At 36.6% G+C, this 17591-nt stretch overlaps 1 protein-coding gene across 3 annotated transcripts in view; it reads left to right on the top strand.

Annotated features, from left to right (window-relative positions):
• The window catches only part of FBXO4 (F-box protein 4), a 216320-nt gene that overhangs the window by 113724 nt on the left and 85005 nt on the right, over positions 1-17591 (top strand). The window contains exon 6 of one of the 3 annotated variants that reach the window (XM_063604483.1): positions 13779-14388. The exons of the other annotated variants lie outside the window; for them this stretch is intronic. Within the exon in view, the coding sequence (XP_063460553.1) occupies positions 13779-13906 (128 nt within the window). The 3' untranslated portion in view covers positions 13907-14388. Of the gene's footprint in view, positions 1-13778; positions 14389-17591 lie in introns of those variants that run through there. 3 annotated transcript variants of the gene reach the window in all.

Raw genomic sequence — 17591 nt, 5'->3', positions numbered from 1 at the left:
TGATTCTGTAGATTGATTTGGGTTTTATAGGCATTTTAAGATTATTGATTCTTTAATCCATAATCATGGAATATTTTTCCATTTTTTGGTGTCCTCTTCAATTTCTTTTATCAATGTTTTATAGTTTGCATTATAGAGATCTTTCACTTCTCTGGTTAATTCCTAGGTGATTAACTTCACTTGTGGCTATTGTAAATGACATTACTTTTTTATTTCATTTTCACATTTTTCACTGTTGGCATATAGAAATGCCACACTGATTTTTATATATAGAAATCAGCATACTGATTTTTGTATGCTGATTTTGCATCCTGCAACTTCCTGAATTTATTTACCAGTTCTAGGTTTGTTTGTGTAGTATTTAGGTTTTTACAAATAGAAGATTATATCATCTGCAAGGAAGGATAATTTGACTTCTGCCTTGCCAATTTGGATGCCCTTTATTTCTTCCTCTTTTCTGACTCCTTTAGCTAGGACTTCCTGTACTATGTTGAATAACAGTGGTGACAATGAGCCTTCTTGTTGTGCTCTGGATCTTAGATGAAAGGATTTCCATTTTTCCCCATTCAGCATGATACTAGCTGAGGGTTTGTCACATATGGCTTCAATATGATGAGGTATATTCCTTCTACACCCAGTTTTTTATAAAAGGATGTTGAATTGTATCAAATGCTTTTTCACCATCACTTGAAATAATCATATGGTTTTTATCCTTCATTCCGTTGATATGATATATTACACCGATTGACTTGCATATATTGAACCATTCTTGAATCTCAGGAATTAATTCCACTTGGTCATGATGAAAAATCTTTCTAATGTATTTTCCAATTCAGCTTGCTAGCATTTTGTTGAGGACTTTTGCATCAATATTCCTCAGAGATATTGGCCTGTAGTTTTCTTTGTCTGATGTGTCTTTGACTGGTTTTGGGATCGGGGTAATGCTGGCCTCATAGGATGAGTTTGAAAGCACTCCCTCCTCCTATGTTTTTTGGAACAGATTGAGTAGGATTGGTATTAGTTATTCTTAAAATGTTTGGTAGAATTCAACAGTGAAACCATTAGGTTCTGGGCTTTTCTTTACTGGAAGACTTTTTATTACAGCTTTGATCTCATTACTTGTTATTGCTCTGTTCAGGTTTTGGATTTCTTCCTAGTTCAATTGGTAGGTTGTATGTATCTAAGAATTTGTCCATTTCTTCTAGATTTCCCAATTAATTGGCATATAGTTGCTCATAGTAGTCTCTACTGATCCTTTGAATTTCTGCAGTATCAGTTGTAATGTCTCCTATTTTGTTTCTGATTTTATTTAGATCTTCTCTTTTTTCTTCTTAGTCTGGCTAAGGGTTTGTCAATTTTGTTTAACTTTTTTGAAAAACAGCTTTTTGTTTCATTGATCTTTTGTATTTTTTTATTTCAATTTCATTTATTTCTGCTCTGCTCTTTATTCTTTATTATTTTCTTCTACCAATTTTGGGTTTGATTTGCTCTTGCTTTTCTAGTTCTTTAACATGCATCCTTAGGTTCTTTATTTGAAGTTTTTCCTGTTTTTTGATGTAGGCACTGATAAGCTACAAACTTCCCCCATAGTACTGGTTTTGCTGTATCCCATAAGTTTTGGTATGTTGTGTTTCCATTATCATTTGTTTCAAAGCATTTTCTAATTTATTCGTTGACCCACTGGTCACTCAGGAGCCTATTCTTTAATTTCCATGTGTTTGTATAGTTTCCAAAATTCCTCTTGTTATTGACGTTTGGTTACATTCCATTGTGGCCAGAGAAGATGCTTGGCATTATTTCAATATGTTCAGTGTTTTAAGACTTGCTTTGTGAACTAACATATGGTCTATCATTGAGAATGACCCATGTGCTAAAGAAAAGAATGTGTATTCTATAGTCACTGGGTGAAATATTCTGTAAATACTTATTAGATCCATTTGGTATACAGAGCACATTGAGTCTAATATTTCTTTTTTGATGTTCTGTCTGGAAGATCTGTCTGGAAGAAATGCTGAAATGGGGTGTTGAAGTCTCCAGCTATTATTGTATTGGAGTAGCTCTAATAATATTTGCTTTATACATCTCGGTGCTCAAGTGTGGGTGCATATATATTTAAAATTGTTATATTCTTTTGCTGAACTGACGTCTTCATCATTATATATTGACCTTCTTTGTTTCTTCTTATGGTTTTTGTCTTGAAATCTGTTTTGTCTGAAAGAAGTATAGCAACTTCTGCTCTTTTTTGGTTTCCATTGGCATAGAATATCTTTTTCCATCCCTTTATTTTCAGTTTTTGTGTGTTTTTATAGGTGAAGTGTGTTTCTTACAGACAACAGATCAATCGGTCTTTTTTTTTTCATCCATTCAGCTGCTCTATGACCTCTTATTGGAGAGTTTAGTCCATTTATAGTCAATGTTACTATTGAGAAGTAAAGACTTCCTCCTGCCATTTTGCTATGTGTTTTCTGGTTGTCCTGTGCTCATCTCTTCCTTTTTTCTTTCATTTCCTTTCTTCCTTTAGTGAGCATGATTTTCTCTGGTGATATGATTTATATTCTTGCTTTTAATTTTTTGTGTATCCAATGTATCTTTTTTGGCTTGAGGTTACCATGAAGGTTGCAAATACTATCTTATAACCCATTATTTTAACCTGATAACAACTTAACATAGCTTGCATAAACAAACAAACAAAAAGAAAACTAAAAAAAAATCAACTCTATGCCTTAACTTTGTCTCCCGCTTTTTACCTTTTTTTGTTTTAATTTTTATCTTATTGTACTTTACTATCTATGTCTTGAAAAGTTGTTGTAGTCATTTATTTATTTGGTTCAATGTTTAGTCTTTATATAGAGGATGAGTAGTTTACACATCACAGTTAGTGTTATAACAGTTTGTGTTTTTCTGCATGGTTACTATTACCAGTGGGTTTTATATCTTCAGATATTTCTTTTTGCTCATTACATTCCTGTTCTTTCTTATTGAAGTACTCCCTTTGGCTTTTCCTGTAAGACAGGTCTGGTATTGACGAAATCCCTCAGCTTATGTTTGCCTCAGAAAGTCTTTATTTCTCCTTCACATTTGAAGAATATTTTCACTGGATATACTATTCTAGGATAAAACTTTTTCTCATTCAGCACTTTATATACGTCATGCCACTCTCTCCTGGCCTGTAATGTTTTTACTGAAAAATCTGCTGCCAGACGTATTGCAGCTCCATTGTATATTATCTGTTTCCTTTCTTTTGCTACTTTAGGATCCTTCCTTTATCCTTGATCTTTGGAAATTTTATTATTAAATTCGTTGAGGTGGTATTCTTTGAGTTAAATCTGCTTGGTGTTTCATAACCTTCTTGTAATTGGATGTTGCTATCTTTCCCTAGGTTTGGGAAATTCTGTTATTATCCCTTTAAATACATTTCCTACTCCTATCTCTTTTCCTACCACGTATTTGAGGCCAATAACTCAGATTTGCCATCTTGAGGCTATTTTATAGATTCTGTAGGTGTGTTTTATTGTTTTTATTTATTTATTTATTTTTTCTTTTATCTCCTCTCACCATGTATTTTCAAATATCCTGTCTCCAAGCTCACTAATTCTTTCTTCTGTTTGATTCATTCTGCTATTAAATGACTCTGATACATTCTTCAGTATGCCAATTGCATTTTTTTCCACTCCAGAATTTCTGCTTGATTCTTTTAAATTATTTTAATCTCTTTGTTAAATTTATCCAATAGAATTCTGAATTCCTTCTCTGTGTTATCTTGAATTTTTTGGAGTTTCCTCAACACAGATATTTCTAATTCTCTGAAAGGAGAACTACAAACCACTGCTCAATGAAATAAAAGAGGATACAAACAAATGGAAGAACATTCCATGCTCATGGGTGGGAAGAATCAATATTGTGAAAATGGCCATATTGCCCAAGGTAATTTATAGATTCAATGCCATCCCCATCAAGCTGCCAATGACTTTCTTCACAGAATTGGAAAAAACTACTTTAAAGTTCATATGGAACCAAAAAAGACCCCACATCGCCAAGTCAATCCTAAGCCAAAAGAACAAAACTGGAGGCATCATGCTACCTGACTTCAAACTATACTACAAGGCTACAGTAACCAAAACAGCATGGTACTGGTACCAAAACAGAGATATAGACCAATGGAACAGAACAGAGCCCTCAGAAATAATGCTGCACATCTACAACCATCTGATCTTTGACAAACCTGACAAAAACAAGCAATGGGGAAAGGATTCCCTATTTAATAAATGGTGCTGGGAAAACTGGCTAGCCATATGTAGAAAGCTGAAACTGGATCCCTTCCTTACACCTTACACAAAAATTAATTCAAGATGGATTAAAGACTTAAATGTTAGACCTAAAACCATAAAAACCCTAGAAGAAAACCTAGGCAATACCATTCAGGACATAGGCATGGGCAAGGACTTCATGTCTAAAACACCAAAAGCAGTGGCAACAAAAGCCAAAATTGACAAATGGGATCTAATTAAACTAAAGAGCTTCTGCACAGCAAAAGAAACCACCATCAGAGTGAACAGGCAACCAACAAAATGGGAGAACATTTTCGCAACCTACTCATCTGACAAAGGGCTAATATCCAGAATCTACAATGAACTCCAACAAATTTACAAGAAAAAAACAAACAACCCCATCAAAAAGTGGGTGAGGGATATGAACAGACACTTCTCAAAAGAAGACATTTATGCAGCCAAAAAATACATGAAAAAATCCTCATCGTCACTGGCCATCAGAGAAATGCAAATCAAAACCACAATGAGATACCATCTCACACCAGTTAGAATGGCAATCATTAAAAAGTCAGGAAACAACAGGTGCTGGAGAGGATGTGGAGAAATAGGAACACTTTTGCACTGTTGGTGGGACTGTAAACTAGTTCAACCATTGTGGAAGTCAGTGTGGCAATTCCTCAGGGATCTAGAACTAGAAATACCATTTGACCCAGCCATCCCATTACTGGGTAGATACCGAAAGGATTATAAATCATGCTGCTATAAAGACACATGCACACGTATGTTTATAGTGGCACTATTCACAATAGCAAAGACTTGGAACCAACCTAAATTTCCAACAACAATAGAATGGATTAAGAAAATGTGGCACATATACACCATGGAATACTATGCAGCCATAAAACATGATGAGTTCATGTCCTTTGTAGGGACATGGATGAAACTGGAAATCATCATTCTCAGCAAACTATCACAAGGACAAAAAACGAAACACCACATGTTCTCACTCATAGGTGGGAATTGAACAATGAGAACACATGGACACAGGAAGGGGAACATCACACACCGGGGACTGTTGTGGGGTGGGGGGAAGGGGGAGGGATAGCATTAGGAGATATACCTAATGCTAAATGACGAGTTAATGGGTGCAGCACACCAACATGGCACATGTATACATATGTAACAAACCTGCACATTGTGCACATGTACCCTAAAACTTAAAGTATAATAATAATAAAATTTAAAAAACAAACAAACAAAAAAAGAAAGGTCACATATCTGTGTTTCTCCAGGATTTGTCGTGAATGCCTTATTTAGTTCATTGGTGAGGTTATGTTTACCTGGATGGTCTTGATGCTAGTAGATGTTCTTCAGTGTCTGGCATTGAAGAGGTAGATATTTATTGTAGTCTTCATCGTCTGGGCTTATTTGCACATGTCCTTATTGGGAGAGCATTCTAGATATTCGGTAAGACTTGAGTGCTGTGATTTAACCTGTATCTGCATTAGGAAGCATCGTAAGTTCAGTAACACTGTGGTTCTTGCAGACTTGTAGAGGTACCACCTTGGAAAAGATTCAGGAGAATTCTCTGGATTACTAGGCAGAGACTCTTGTTCTCTTCCCTTACTTTCTCCCAAACAGCTGTAGTCTCTCTCTCACTCTCTCTGTCTTTCTTTCTGTGTGTGTGTGTGTGTGTTCTGGGTCATGTAAAGCTGGGGGTGGAGTGACACAATCACCCCTGTGCCCACTACCACTGTGTCTGTGCTGGATCAGACCTGAAGCCAGCACAGCACTATTTCTCACCCAAGGCCTGCAGTGACGGCCCTCTGGCTACTGCCTATGTTTTTCAAGGCCCTGGGGCTCTACAATAAGCAGATCACAAAGCCAGGAAGGCCTATGTCCTCCCCTGCAGTCTAGGGAGTTCCCCCAGGTCTTGGGTGGGTCCAGAGATGCCATATGGGAGTCAGGCACTAGAATAAAAACCTCAGAAGTCTACTTGGTGTTCTATTGCACTGCAGCTGAGCTGGCACTCAATTCACAAGGCATAGTCCTTCCCACTCTTCCCTCCCACTTCCCAAGGCAGAGAAGCCTTACCTCTTAGCCCCCACCACTATAGACAATGGGAACTACTGCCAGACTACTGCCAACATTCCCTTAAGGCTAAGGTCTCTTAAGTCAGCTTATGGTGAATGCTGCCTGATGTGAGACTCACCCTTCAGGACAGTGGGCTCCCCTCTGGCCCAGGGCAGGTCTAGAAATGCCATCCAACGTTCAATTCCTGGAATCAAGAATCCCAAGGGCCCACTTGGTGCTCTACCCCCCTGTGGCTGTGCTAGTACCTAAGGTGCAAGAAAAAGTCCCCTTTTACTTTTCCCTCTGATTGTTTCAAGCAACAGGAGTTTTACACCATAGCCACTACAGCTGGCACTGTGCTGAGTCTCACCTGAAGACAGCAGGTCTCAGAGGCTCACCCAAAGCCCTCAACATAGTGCCTGGGTATCGCTGCTGGTTATTCAGGGTCCAAGGGCTCTTCAGTTAGCAAATGATGAATGCTCTCAGACCTAGGTCCTTCCCTTCAAGGCAGCCAGTTCCCTTCTGGCCTAGGTTGTGCTAGAAATGCCTGGAATGGGGCCTGATGACTTTGACTGGTGCCATATCATGCTGTGGCTGAGCTGGTATCCAAAATTCAAAACAAATTCCTCCCCACTGTTCCCTCTCCTCTACTTAAGTGGAAGGAAGAAGTCTGTTTTGAAGTTGTGAGCTGTGCAGCCTGGGGTTGGGGGAGGGGTGATGTCAGCACTCCTTTAGCTTCCCCAGCTGGCATCCTAGCAGGTTGCATCTTCCCACAACTCCAGTCCACTGTCTCTTGTCCCAGTTCAACACTAGGAGTCACCTAGGAGTTGCAGTCTTCATGGCCTAGACTGCTTTTCATGTCCACTTAGACACACAGAACACTGTAGCCCTCAGTGGTGATGTTTTTTTAAAATTTTACTTTAAGCTCTGGGATACAAGTGCAGAACGTGTAGGTTTGTTACACAGATATACGTGTGTCATGGTGGTTTTCTGCACCTATCAACCCGTCATCTGGGTTTTAAGCCCCGTATGCATTAGCTATTTGTCCTAATGCTCTTCCTCCCCTCGCCTCCCACCCCTCAACTGGCCCTGGTTTGTGTTGTTCCCCTTCCTGTGTTCATATGTCCTCACTTATGACTGAGAACATGCAGTGTTTTGTTTTCTGTTCCTATGTTAGTTTGCTGAGGATGATGGCTTACAGCTTCATCCATGTGCCCGCAAAGGATATTATCTCATTCTTTTTATGGCTGCATAGCATTCCGTGGTGTATATGTATGACATTTTCTTCATCCAGTCTATCATTGATGGGCATTTGGATTGGTCATTTCTTTGCTATTGTAAATACTGCTGCATGTGTCTTTATAGTAGAATGATTTATATTCCTTTGGGTATATACCCAGTAATGGGATTGCTGAGTAAAATGGTGTTTCTGGTTCTAGATCCTTGAGGAATCACCACACTGTATTCAGCAATGGTTGAATTAATTTACATTCATTACCACCAATAGTGTAAAAGCATTCCTAGTTATCCACAGCTTCATCAGCATCTATTGTTTTTGACTTTTTAATAATTGCCATTCTGACTGGTATAAGATGGTATCTCATTGTGGTTTTGATTTGCATTTCTCTAATGATCAGTGATGTTGAGCTTTTTTTTCATGTTTGTTGGCTGCATAAATGTCTTCTTTTGAGAAGTGTCTGTTCATATCCTTTGCCTGCTTTGTGATGGGTTTGTTTGTTTTTACTTGTAAATTTGTTTAAGTTCCTTATAGATTCTGGATATTAGACCTTTGTCAGATGAGTGGATTGCAAAAATTTTCTCCCATTCTGTAGGCTGCCTGTTCATTCTGATGATAGCTTCTTTTGCTGTGCAAAAGCTCTTTAGTTTAATTAGGTCCTATTTCTCAATTTAGGCTTTTGTTGCAATTGCTTTTGACATTTTCGTCATGAAGTCTCTGTCCATGCCTGTGTCCTGAATGGTATTACTTAGGTTTTCTTCTAGGGTTTTTATGGTTTTGGGTTTTACATTTAAGTCTTTTATCCATCTTGAGTTCATTTTTGTATAAGGTGTAAGGAAGGGGTCCTGTTTCAGTTTTCTGCATATGGCTAGATTGTTTTCCCAGCACCATTTATTAAATAGGGAATCCTTTCCCCATTGATTGTTTTTGTCAGGTTTGTTGAAAATCAGATGGTTGTAGATGTATGGTGTTATTTCTGACATCTCTGTTCTGTTCTATTGATCTATGTATCTATTTTGGTACCAGCACCATGCTGTTTTGGTTACTATATCCTTGTAGTATAGTTTGAAGTCAGGTAACACAATGCCTCTTAGCTTTGTTCCTCTTGGTTAGGATTGTGTTGTCTATACAGGCTCTTTTTTTTCCATGTGAAATTTAAAATAGTTTTTTTCTAATGCTGTGAAGAATGTCAATCGTAGTTTAATGGGAATAGCATGGAATCTATAAATTACTTTGGGCAGAATGGCCATTTTCTTGATATTTATTCTAAAGATGGTATGTTTTTCCATTTGTTTGTGTCCTCTCTTATTCCTCCTTCCCATCCCTTTTTAGCTGTATTCCTAGGTATTTTATTCTCTTTGTAACAATTGTGACTGGGAGTTTATTCATGGTTTGGGTCTCTGCTTGTCTGTTGTTGGTTTATAGGAATGCTTGTGATTTTTGCACATTGATTTTGTATCCTGAGACTTTGCTGAAGTTGCTTATCAGCTTAAAGAGTTTTGGGGTTGAGATGATGGGGTTTTCTAAATGTAGAAGGGGAATTTGACTGCAAACAGAGGCAATTTGACTTTTTCTCTTCCTATTTGAATACGCTTTATTTCTTTCTCTAGCCTGATTGCCCTAGCCAGAACTTCCAATAGTATGTTGCATAGGAGTGGTGAGAGAGGGCAACCTTGTCTTGTGCCAGTTTTCAAAGGGAATGCTTCCAGCATTGGTTAATATTATGACCAATCTTATCAGAAGCATTTTTAAATATTGTGAAACTGTTAATCTCATAGTTGCAGGTACAAGCTTTCTATAATTCTGATTTTCTCTCTAAAGGTCATATATTGTCATTGGCATTGGATTACTATATATGTTTTCCTTTAAATGACAGGCTTATTTCATTTTTGAGAAAATGCCTGCCAGATACTCAAGTTTGAAGAACCATGGTTTGTCTGCCAGCATTCCTACAAATAAAAATCGTGTTCCATGAGAAAAGAGGCTTGTTCAGCTTGCAGCTCAAACTGTCATGCAAGAGCTTTTTCCAGAGGCAATTTTTGTACTTTGGTATGCAGTGAAAGTCCTTTATGTGCACTTTCCATTTTTTCACACAGGCTATTAAAGAGAGAAGTACTGAATGGTTAAGATTTAATAAAATTAATATTTTTTATTGGCTCATTAAGGACATTTTTAACTGAAACTTGCCTTTAAAAAAATACAAACTGAGTTTAAACTGACCCTGCCTTGATTTGTGGTAAGGTGACAGCAGTTCTACCCACTATTAATTTTGTGCCATCAGTGCAAATGTCAACACAGTGAAAAAGGCAAGTAATATCCTAGTATAATTATCAAAATAGTTTTGACATTGCAGACTGCTTAAAACAGTCTCATATACTCCTAGTGTTTTTCAGATATTACTTTGAGAACCACTGGGGTAGAAATTAGAATTTTGGAAGATAAAAACCATAAATTTAAATGGTGGTTTGGGATGGGAGCCTAATCTGTAAAATAATCAAATTCTTCTCTTCATTTTTTTTTTTGCATGTTTAGTGGATGGGTATGTGAGGAAAATGGACAAAAGTAAAGTTATGTCTACAGAAGAAGTAGCATATTAGAATATGAGATTAGTCTTGTTACTAAGAAAAAAAAATGGCTTACATAGGTATCACCAAACTAGTACCCTCCTGCTACCTGTTTTGATAAAACGTTTGATTGGAAAACAGCACATAGACCACATGACCTGCAAGGCAAAAATGTTTACTCTATGGCCCTTTAAAATAAAACGGGTTGTTAGCTCTTGTCTTAGATAAATGTATTTACCTCTTAATTAAAACAGAGAGAAAATCAGCCGCTAGTGAAATTCAAACATTTACCAAAAGGCTTTGAGTAGCGTTGTTTGCATCCAGCCTTATCTTGGGGAATTAAAGTTTATAATATACACAAAGGGCCTGAGGGGGCAGAGTCACCTTTGATGGGGAAAGTTGGAATTTCCAGAGGATAAGTGGCGAGATGCTGGACTGGATTGGAAGGGTTAGAGAAGAGACAGAGATAGGAGCAAAATATATGATACAAACTTGTAAATGACTTCCTTTCTACCACAGGTAGACAGTTACAAGCTTTTTTTTTCTTCACATACCATATGCATTTTGAAAGCTAACTAATCCTTGAGTAAAGAACTTTATCATCTTAATATGATGGTCTGAGATGTCTAGGGAATACTTGGTGGGGAGGGTACTAAAGAAAGGCTAATCCCACTCCTCAGTCATCAGTTGTTTCTTGGGTGTATTGAGAAGCTCCACCCAAATTTCCCTTTCCTCACAGAAAAGGGAGTGCTCTCCAGCACTTGGTTCAGAGATTTGTTTTTTTAAAAGGAAAACCTAAAGACTTTATTTTTGCATGGCTTCTATGAATTGGAGATATTATTTATCCTCACTACAGTTGGAGTTCACTAATCAGTTTATTTAAGCTCATAGTATCTGTGTCAACAGAAGTATGCAAAAACAGAGCTCTTTATTTTGTAGGAGTTACCTTGGCAACATTATTTGAGGGGATTATTTGAGTACTCACTTGCAGGATGAGAGGCAAGGTTATGAGCAGGTATGTTTCTAGCTAAGCACTCCCCGTCCCCCACCTTCTTTTTAGCCCTGATAGAAAGAATCCTAAAATTGGAATGCGCTTCATAAAATCTAAGCATATTACACTGCCAAATTAGAGGAACTGAAACCATCCCTACAAATTTTATAAAGTTAATCAGGGAAGAAGGGAGGGGAAAAACAAAAATAAATTAAGTTTGCAGTGCATTCAGCATTAATCATTAGGTCAGCTTGTTCTCTGACCCACGTCCTCATAGTTGTTTGCCTATTGCCTCAGAATCACGTAGACTCTGTTAGAAGATTATAATTCCTCTTAACTGCTCTATAGAAAACAACTTGAACATTTTAAAATGTTAAGTTTTCCCTTTGAGACATTCTTTCATGTCCTGCATAACAGTGGAACTACTGACATCCACTGGTCTGAAGGGCCACAGGGGAAGCTGACTCAGCAAAGAATGTAGTTTTCAAGACCCGATGCTTTCATCCTCCTAACCCCAACTAATCAATGACCTCAATTTTTCATCCCCTTAAAAATCCACAATCCCCTTAGAAATATCAGCCCAGAACTCCTTGGGGAGATTTATTTGACGGTCTCCTCTCATTTTCTTGCTCAGTACCCTGCCATCATTAAACTCCTCTTCTGCTGTAAACCCTGCAGTCTTGGTGTGTTGGTATGTTACTGCACAGCAGGCAAACAAAGCAGTTGGTCCTATGACAGAAGCATGGGCAGCCCTTTCAGAATTCAAACAGTAAGGAAATGAGGTGGTATCTCCTTGACGGCGTGCCCGTTAAAAGAGAGTGTTGTGACCTTTCCAGGAGCATTTTGCTGCCTTACCTTCTCAGGTAGAGCATGCCATCAATTCCCCTCTCCCAGTGGAGAAAATAGATGGGTGGGATTTGGGACATGTGCCTTATCTGGTGAGGGATAACTCATATTCTGTTCACCATGAAGCAAGACGACACCTTTTAATTAAAAATATTAAAGTGGAAAAGCAGTTATGGATAGATTTGCAAGTGCCAATCTGTACTATAGTCATTGCTTAATCTTGTTTTCATTAAACGATTGTTTCCAATAAAGGGGAAAGGACAGTTGAAGCAGAGAACTTGACAGAGAACGATATTCTACTACCAGCCATTCCAGGAACTGGTTTTATTTTCTATTTTGTTTTTAAAATTTTTATGTTAATTATTATGGGTACATGATAGTTGTATATGTTTATGGTGTACATGTGATGTTGTCATACAAGCATACAATGTGTAATGATCAAATCAGAGTAATTGTGGTATCTATCACCTGAAGCATTTATCATTTCTTTGTATTAAAAACATTCCAATTCTACACTTTTAGTTATTTTAAAGCATACAATAAATTACTGTTAACTATAGTCACCCTGTTGTGTTACTAAGTACTAGGTCTTATTCATTCTGATTGTTATTTTTGCACCCATTAACTAACCCATTTTTATGCTCTCCTCCCCACTACCCTTCCCAGCCTCTGGCAATCATCATTGCACTCTCTACTTCCATGAATTCATTTTTTAAAGCTCCCACATTATAAGTGAGAACATGCAATATTTGTTTCTCTGTACCTGGATTATTTCACTTAACGTGATGTCTTCTGGAACTGGTTTATTTTTGCCTCTACTTTGTTTACTTCAGCTATACATCTTCCTTTTCATTTTCTATAAGATGTAGAACCCAATGCTTTGCCTCTTCCCTTGAATTAAATGATTATCCATAGTTACATATTATTCCCATGGCTTTATTCAAGAGAGAGTTTCATTTTATTCTAACTGTAATGACAAAGTTGAGAGCCCCGGTATAGTAAAGTGACCTTGTTCTTTGCAAAAAAGTAACATGCAGCTATGTTAAAATTGAGCTCAAATTCTCTAAGGTGAGAACAAATAATCACAACTTGTGCTTTTTTGTGACACCTGATAGTGTCACAAAATACATAAGTACCTTTCATTTCTTGTTATTTGTCCTCTAGATTTGCTGAAAGAGTGAGACTTCATGAAAATGTTAAAAATGTAATATGTAGAATATCTTGACAATATTCCTCACAGCTCTGTAAAATCGGGCAACCTGTTCCCACTCTGGACCACCTCCCCACTATCCTTGTGCATTGCTGCTCCAATCACACTGGACTCCTTGCTTGATGTTAAACTTCCCAGACATGTTCCTACCTGTGGAACTATGCACTTCTTTCTCCTCTGTCAGTAATGTTCTTCCCTTAAATATCCACTTGCTCTCTCTCCTTATTTTGCTGAAGACTCCTATAACCTCTGGTGACAGATGTACTCTGGGCTGGCCTCAAATGAATCACAGCCTTTTGTAAAACCCTCCTATTGAGTGTGGGCACACCTGTGACTTGCATCTAACTGAAAGAATATGGCAAAAGAGATGGGATAGTACTTCCGTGATAATGTTACCTTATATGGCAAAGGTGAAAATAATTTTTCAGATATAATTAAGTGCCCAAATCAATTTGACTTTAAATTAATAAAAATGGAGATTATACTAGTGGGGCTAATCTAATCAGGTGACTCATTTAAAAGAATGCCTAGATTTTTCCGGAACTCAGAGACTGTAAACTACAGAGAATCTTATCTTCTGGCTGTGTAGAAGCATCCTGCCCTGAGTTCCACAGTTGGGAGGAAATGCATTCTGCTAACAACTACATGAGCTTGGAAGAGAAAACTGAGCCTCAGATGAAACCAGCTCTGGCTGACTCCTTGACTGCAGCTTTGTAAGATCCTGAGCACAGCACACATTGAAGCTGAGGCTGGACAGTGGGTGTTGTTTTAAGCCACTAAGTTTGTGATAATTTGATACCTAGCAGCAGAAAACTAATACACCTCCCTTTTGCAAGATGTATCCCATCTACCCTCTCTGTCCCTTTTCGCCACTTTGTTTTTCTTCATAGCCCATATGCCTTTCATATTTCAAATAATTTAATATGTGTGTGTGTTTTTATTTTCTTTCCCCACTATGGTATAAGCTTCATAAGTGCAACTATTTTGGTTTCGTTTGTTTACTGTTCTGTCCGCACTGTTTAGAAGAGAACCTGGAATGTAATAAACACTTAATATGTATTTGTTCAACAAATGAATAATAATATTCTTCTGACTTCTTTGTTTTCTCTGTCACTCAACTGACTTCTGTGTTTCCAAGTTTCCCACAAAAGGATTTTTTTTTATTTCTTCAATTTTTATCTTAAGAGGAACTTACCTCTCAGCAAAAGAGAAAATTATGTCAGTCAATACCTTAACAATGGAGGTTTACAAGCAATCTCACTTCCCAAAGGACAGAAAATAAGAAACAGGTTGTCAGATTAATTACAACCGATGGCACAGAATGCTTATTAGAGAAAAATCACCGTAAATAAATTCTACAGTTTTAATATTTTTTAGGCTTTTCCAAAATCAACTGAAGATATATAAAGTTTCTTTACACATACAATCCCCAACACACTATGATCATTGATCTAGAAATATCTAGAGTTTTAGATTGGAAAGCAACTTTTGAGAGTTGTTTGGAACTCCCTTAGCTACTTTTATTTGCTTCTAATAAACACTCATGTTCGTAGCCGGACTCAGGTCAGTTTGGTGGAGTATTCTCACCTGGTTCCTCTGCCTGGGACACTGCTGGCACAGAGACTCAAGGCTGTTAATACAAACTGTTCGATTTTAATCACTGAATTTAATTGGCTTCTATCTTTGAACTTGGAGGAGGAAATAGACAAACTCATGAGAAGCCCTCTTGTGTCCTTCTCAGAGCTGTGTCTCAGAGAGATTTGCTAAATATCTATCGTGTCTCACAATTGTCTCGACTCCTTGAATGTGGAAAAGAGTACATGCAAATTAGAGGACCCTGGGCAGCCCTTTCAGAAATCAAGTCTTCAGGACTAAGAAGCTTTTGTTTTTCCCTGAAAGCATACCTTTGAAAAAGAATGTTTTAACCATACTTTGAGCATGTGGCTTCTGTATGTTCAGAATACCTCCATGACATTGGGAATGAGTGTGAGTAATATATGAGACACACACAAAAGCATTTCACAGATGTGAAGATCCATCTCTAATTTTCCTTTAAATTGATTGATTCCTCTACAGGCCTTTCATTCATTTTTGCCTTTTTCTGTTTGCAATTACTCTCAGATTTCACTGAGGGTAGAACAATTACATATTCCTGGACCTGTGCTTGTGGCTAGGAGTAGGAACCCTACAAGACAGTAGGGCTTTTGACACGATCCCTGAATACAAGTCTACCCAAGTAAGCAAAGACTGACCCCAATTTGGGGTGAGAATTGGTCTTGCTAATCTTTAAAAACTTTCTATTTTAAAATTTCTATTTTAAAATTTAAAAATAGCATGCCTTCAAATCATTCCAACTATAACTATGGCAATATATTAATTTGTGAGAGGAATGATTCTTCTGCTTATTTTAAATAAGAAAATTACGCCTAAGCGATTTATTTTATTTAGCAAGACAATGACAGTTACAAAATTATAATTAAAAACTCTTGTGTGGAGATGCCAGTCTTAGATTTTCTCAAAGAAATGTGTAAAAGAAACTGATTACTTCTTTTGTGTTGCTAAAAATATATTTGTTGATAAATCAAATATTGTTTTAAAATGTTAATATCCATTTTGTTCCTTATTAATTTGATTTTCTTTTTGTATATCAAGCCCTTTGAATAATAAAGCAATATTAATAAATTATATTTTTTTGTTAGGGACCATAATGCAATACTTAGATTTATAAAATGTAGAAACAAAAAATATAAAAAACAGAAGAAAAACTTTTTTAAAGCTCCATAATTATTTTTATTATAATGTGTGTGGAGAGACTATTGTCTGCTCAGCTTTATCATGGTTACAAAGATAGTTTTCCTCTAATCCTTGCTGTTTAAGAAAACAGTTAACTGCTTTACCAGACCCTCTGAAGAACTGAATTCTAGGTTTCTCTTCTTTAGACGCAGTCTGAATGGTTTATGAATTTCTTTTAAAAAATAAAATTATCAGAAATTTAAAAATTTGCTTTTGCATCTAATTTGATAAATCATTAGATATATCTTATAGAAGAAAAGTAAAAGCTAAATATTATTTAGTGTTTCCACCAATATGGGTTATAACTCAGTGGGTTATAAAATCAATTTAGTGAATGGATAATATTTAAAAAACACTAGATTGGACTAGACTAGAATAATATCAAAACTATCAGAGTTCATTGTATACCCTAAGACAGTAAGGTTGACATTGGTTTGTGAAACTTTTGTTTTAGTTTTGTGTATAATATGTGTTTCTTATATTGCAAGTCACTACACTATCATATTAATTTTAAATATTGATGTTAGTAATATAATTGATGCAATCAATGAACAAGTTCTAATAAAATGATTTTAGTACACCAGATAATCATAGTGAAGGGTACAGGTTTTTAGTTAGACTGACAGTATTCACATACAGCCTTGTCACTTACTGGCAGTGTAGCCATGCTCAAGGAACTGGGTCATACTTTCCTAACAAATAAGATGGGTAAAAATTGTATCTATACCAGAGAATTGTTATATTTATATGAGAAAATACACATAAAAGGCTCAGTATATGCCTCACACGAAGCTCATAGCAACCAGCTACTATAACCATCAAACTTTTAGTTTTCAGTTACTATTTCCTAATGAGAAGAACAGAAAAGATACTCTCTTTGTTTCAAGCAACAGATGACTTAGGTAAGAAAAACCTACGAAAAAGGAAAAAACAAGCCAAAGAGAAAGAGAGAGTTGGGATACCAGGATGGTAATGACAAAAATTTTGCAGTTATTCTCAGATCAATATTCAAAAATATAGTCCAATTGTTTATCAAATAATAAATTGTAGGCAACCAACAACTTTACTGTTGTCCAATGTCAACAGAAAATTTTATATATGAAATGTGGAATTAATTTCTTACACTATTAGCAATTTTCACACATGAAGTAGTTTTGCCCAGATATCATAAATGGCATACCTGAACAACATCATGAGTAAGGATAAGGGCATCAATTATTCAAGAAGATATAGCAATCCTTTATGTGTATGTACCTAACATAGCATAAGAATATGTGAGGCAAAAACTGAACTGCAAGGGGGAATATCCACTATTATAATTGCACTTCAACACTCTCTCTATCAGAAATGGATAGATCTAGCCAGCAGAAAACCTGAAAGGACATAGTTGAATTCAAAAACACAAATCAACCAACTGAATATAATTAACATCTAAGACTGCTTCATCCAACAACAGCAGAATACACATTCTTCTGAAGCTCACATGACATATTCACCAAGATAGACCACATTATGGGCCATAAAGCACACATTTACATATTCAAAAGAACAGAAATCTTACAATGTCTGGTCTCAGACCACAATAGAATTAAACTAAAATTCAATAACA

Source organism: Pan paniscus, chromosome 4 (genome assembly GCF_029289425.2).
Source record: "Pan paniscus chromosome 4, NHGRI_mPanPan1-v2.0_pri, whole genome shotgun sequence".
In the NCBI taxonomy this organism is placed as follows: domain Eukaryota; kingdom Metazoa; phylum Chordata; class Mammalia; order Primates; family Hominidae; genus Pan; species Pan paniscus.
The sequence above is the reverse complement of the archived record's forward strand: the minus strand, read 5'-3'. Positions and strand labels throughout refer to the sequence as shown.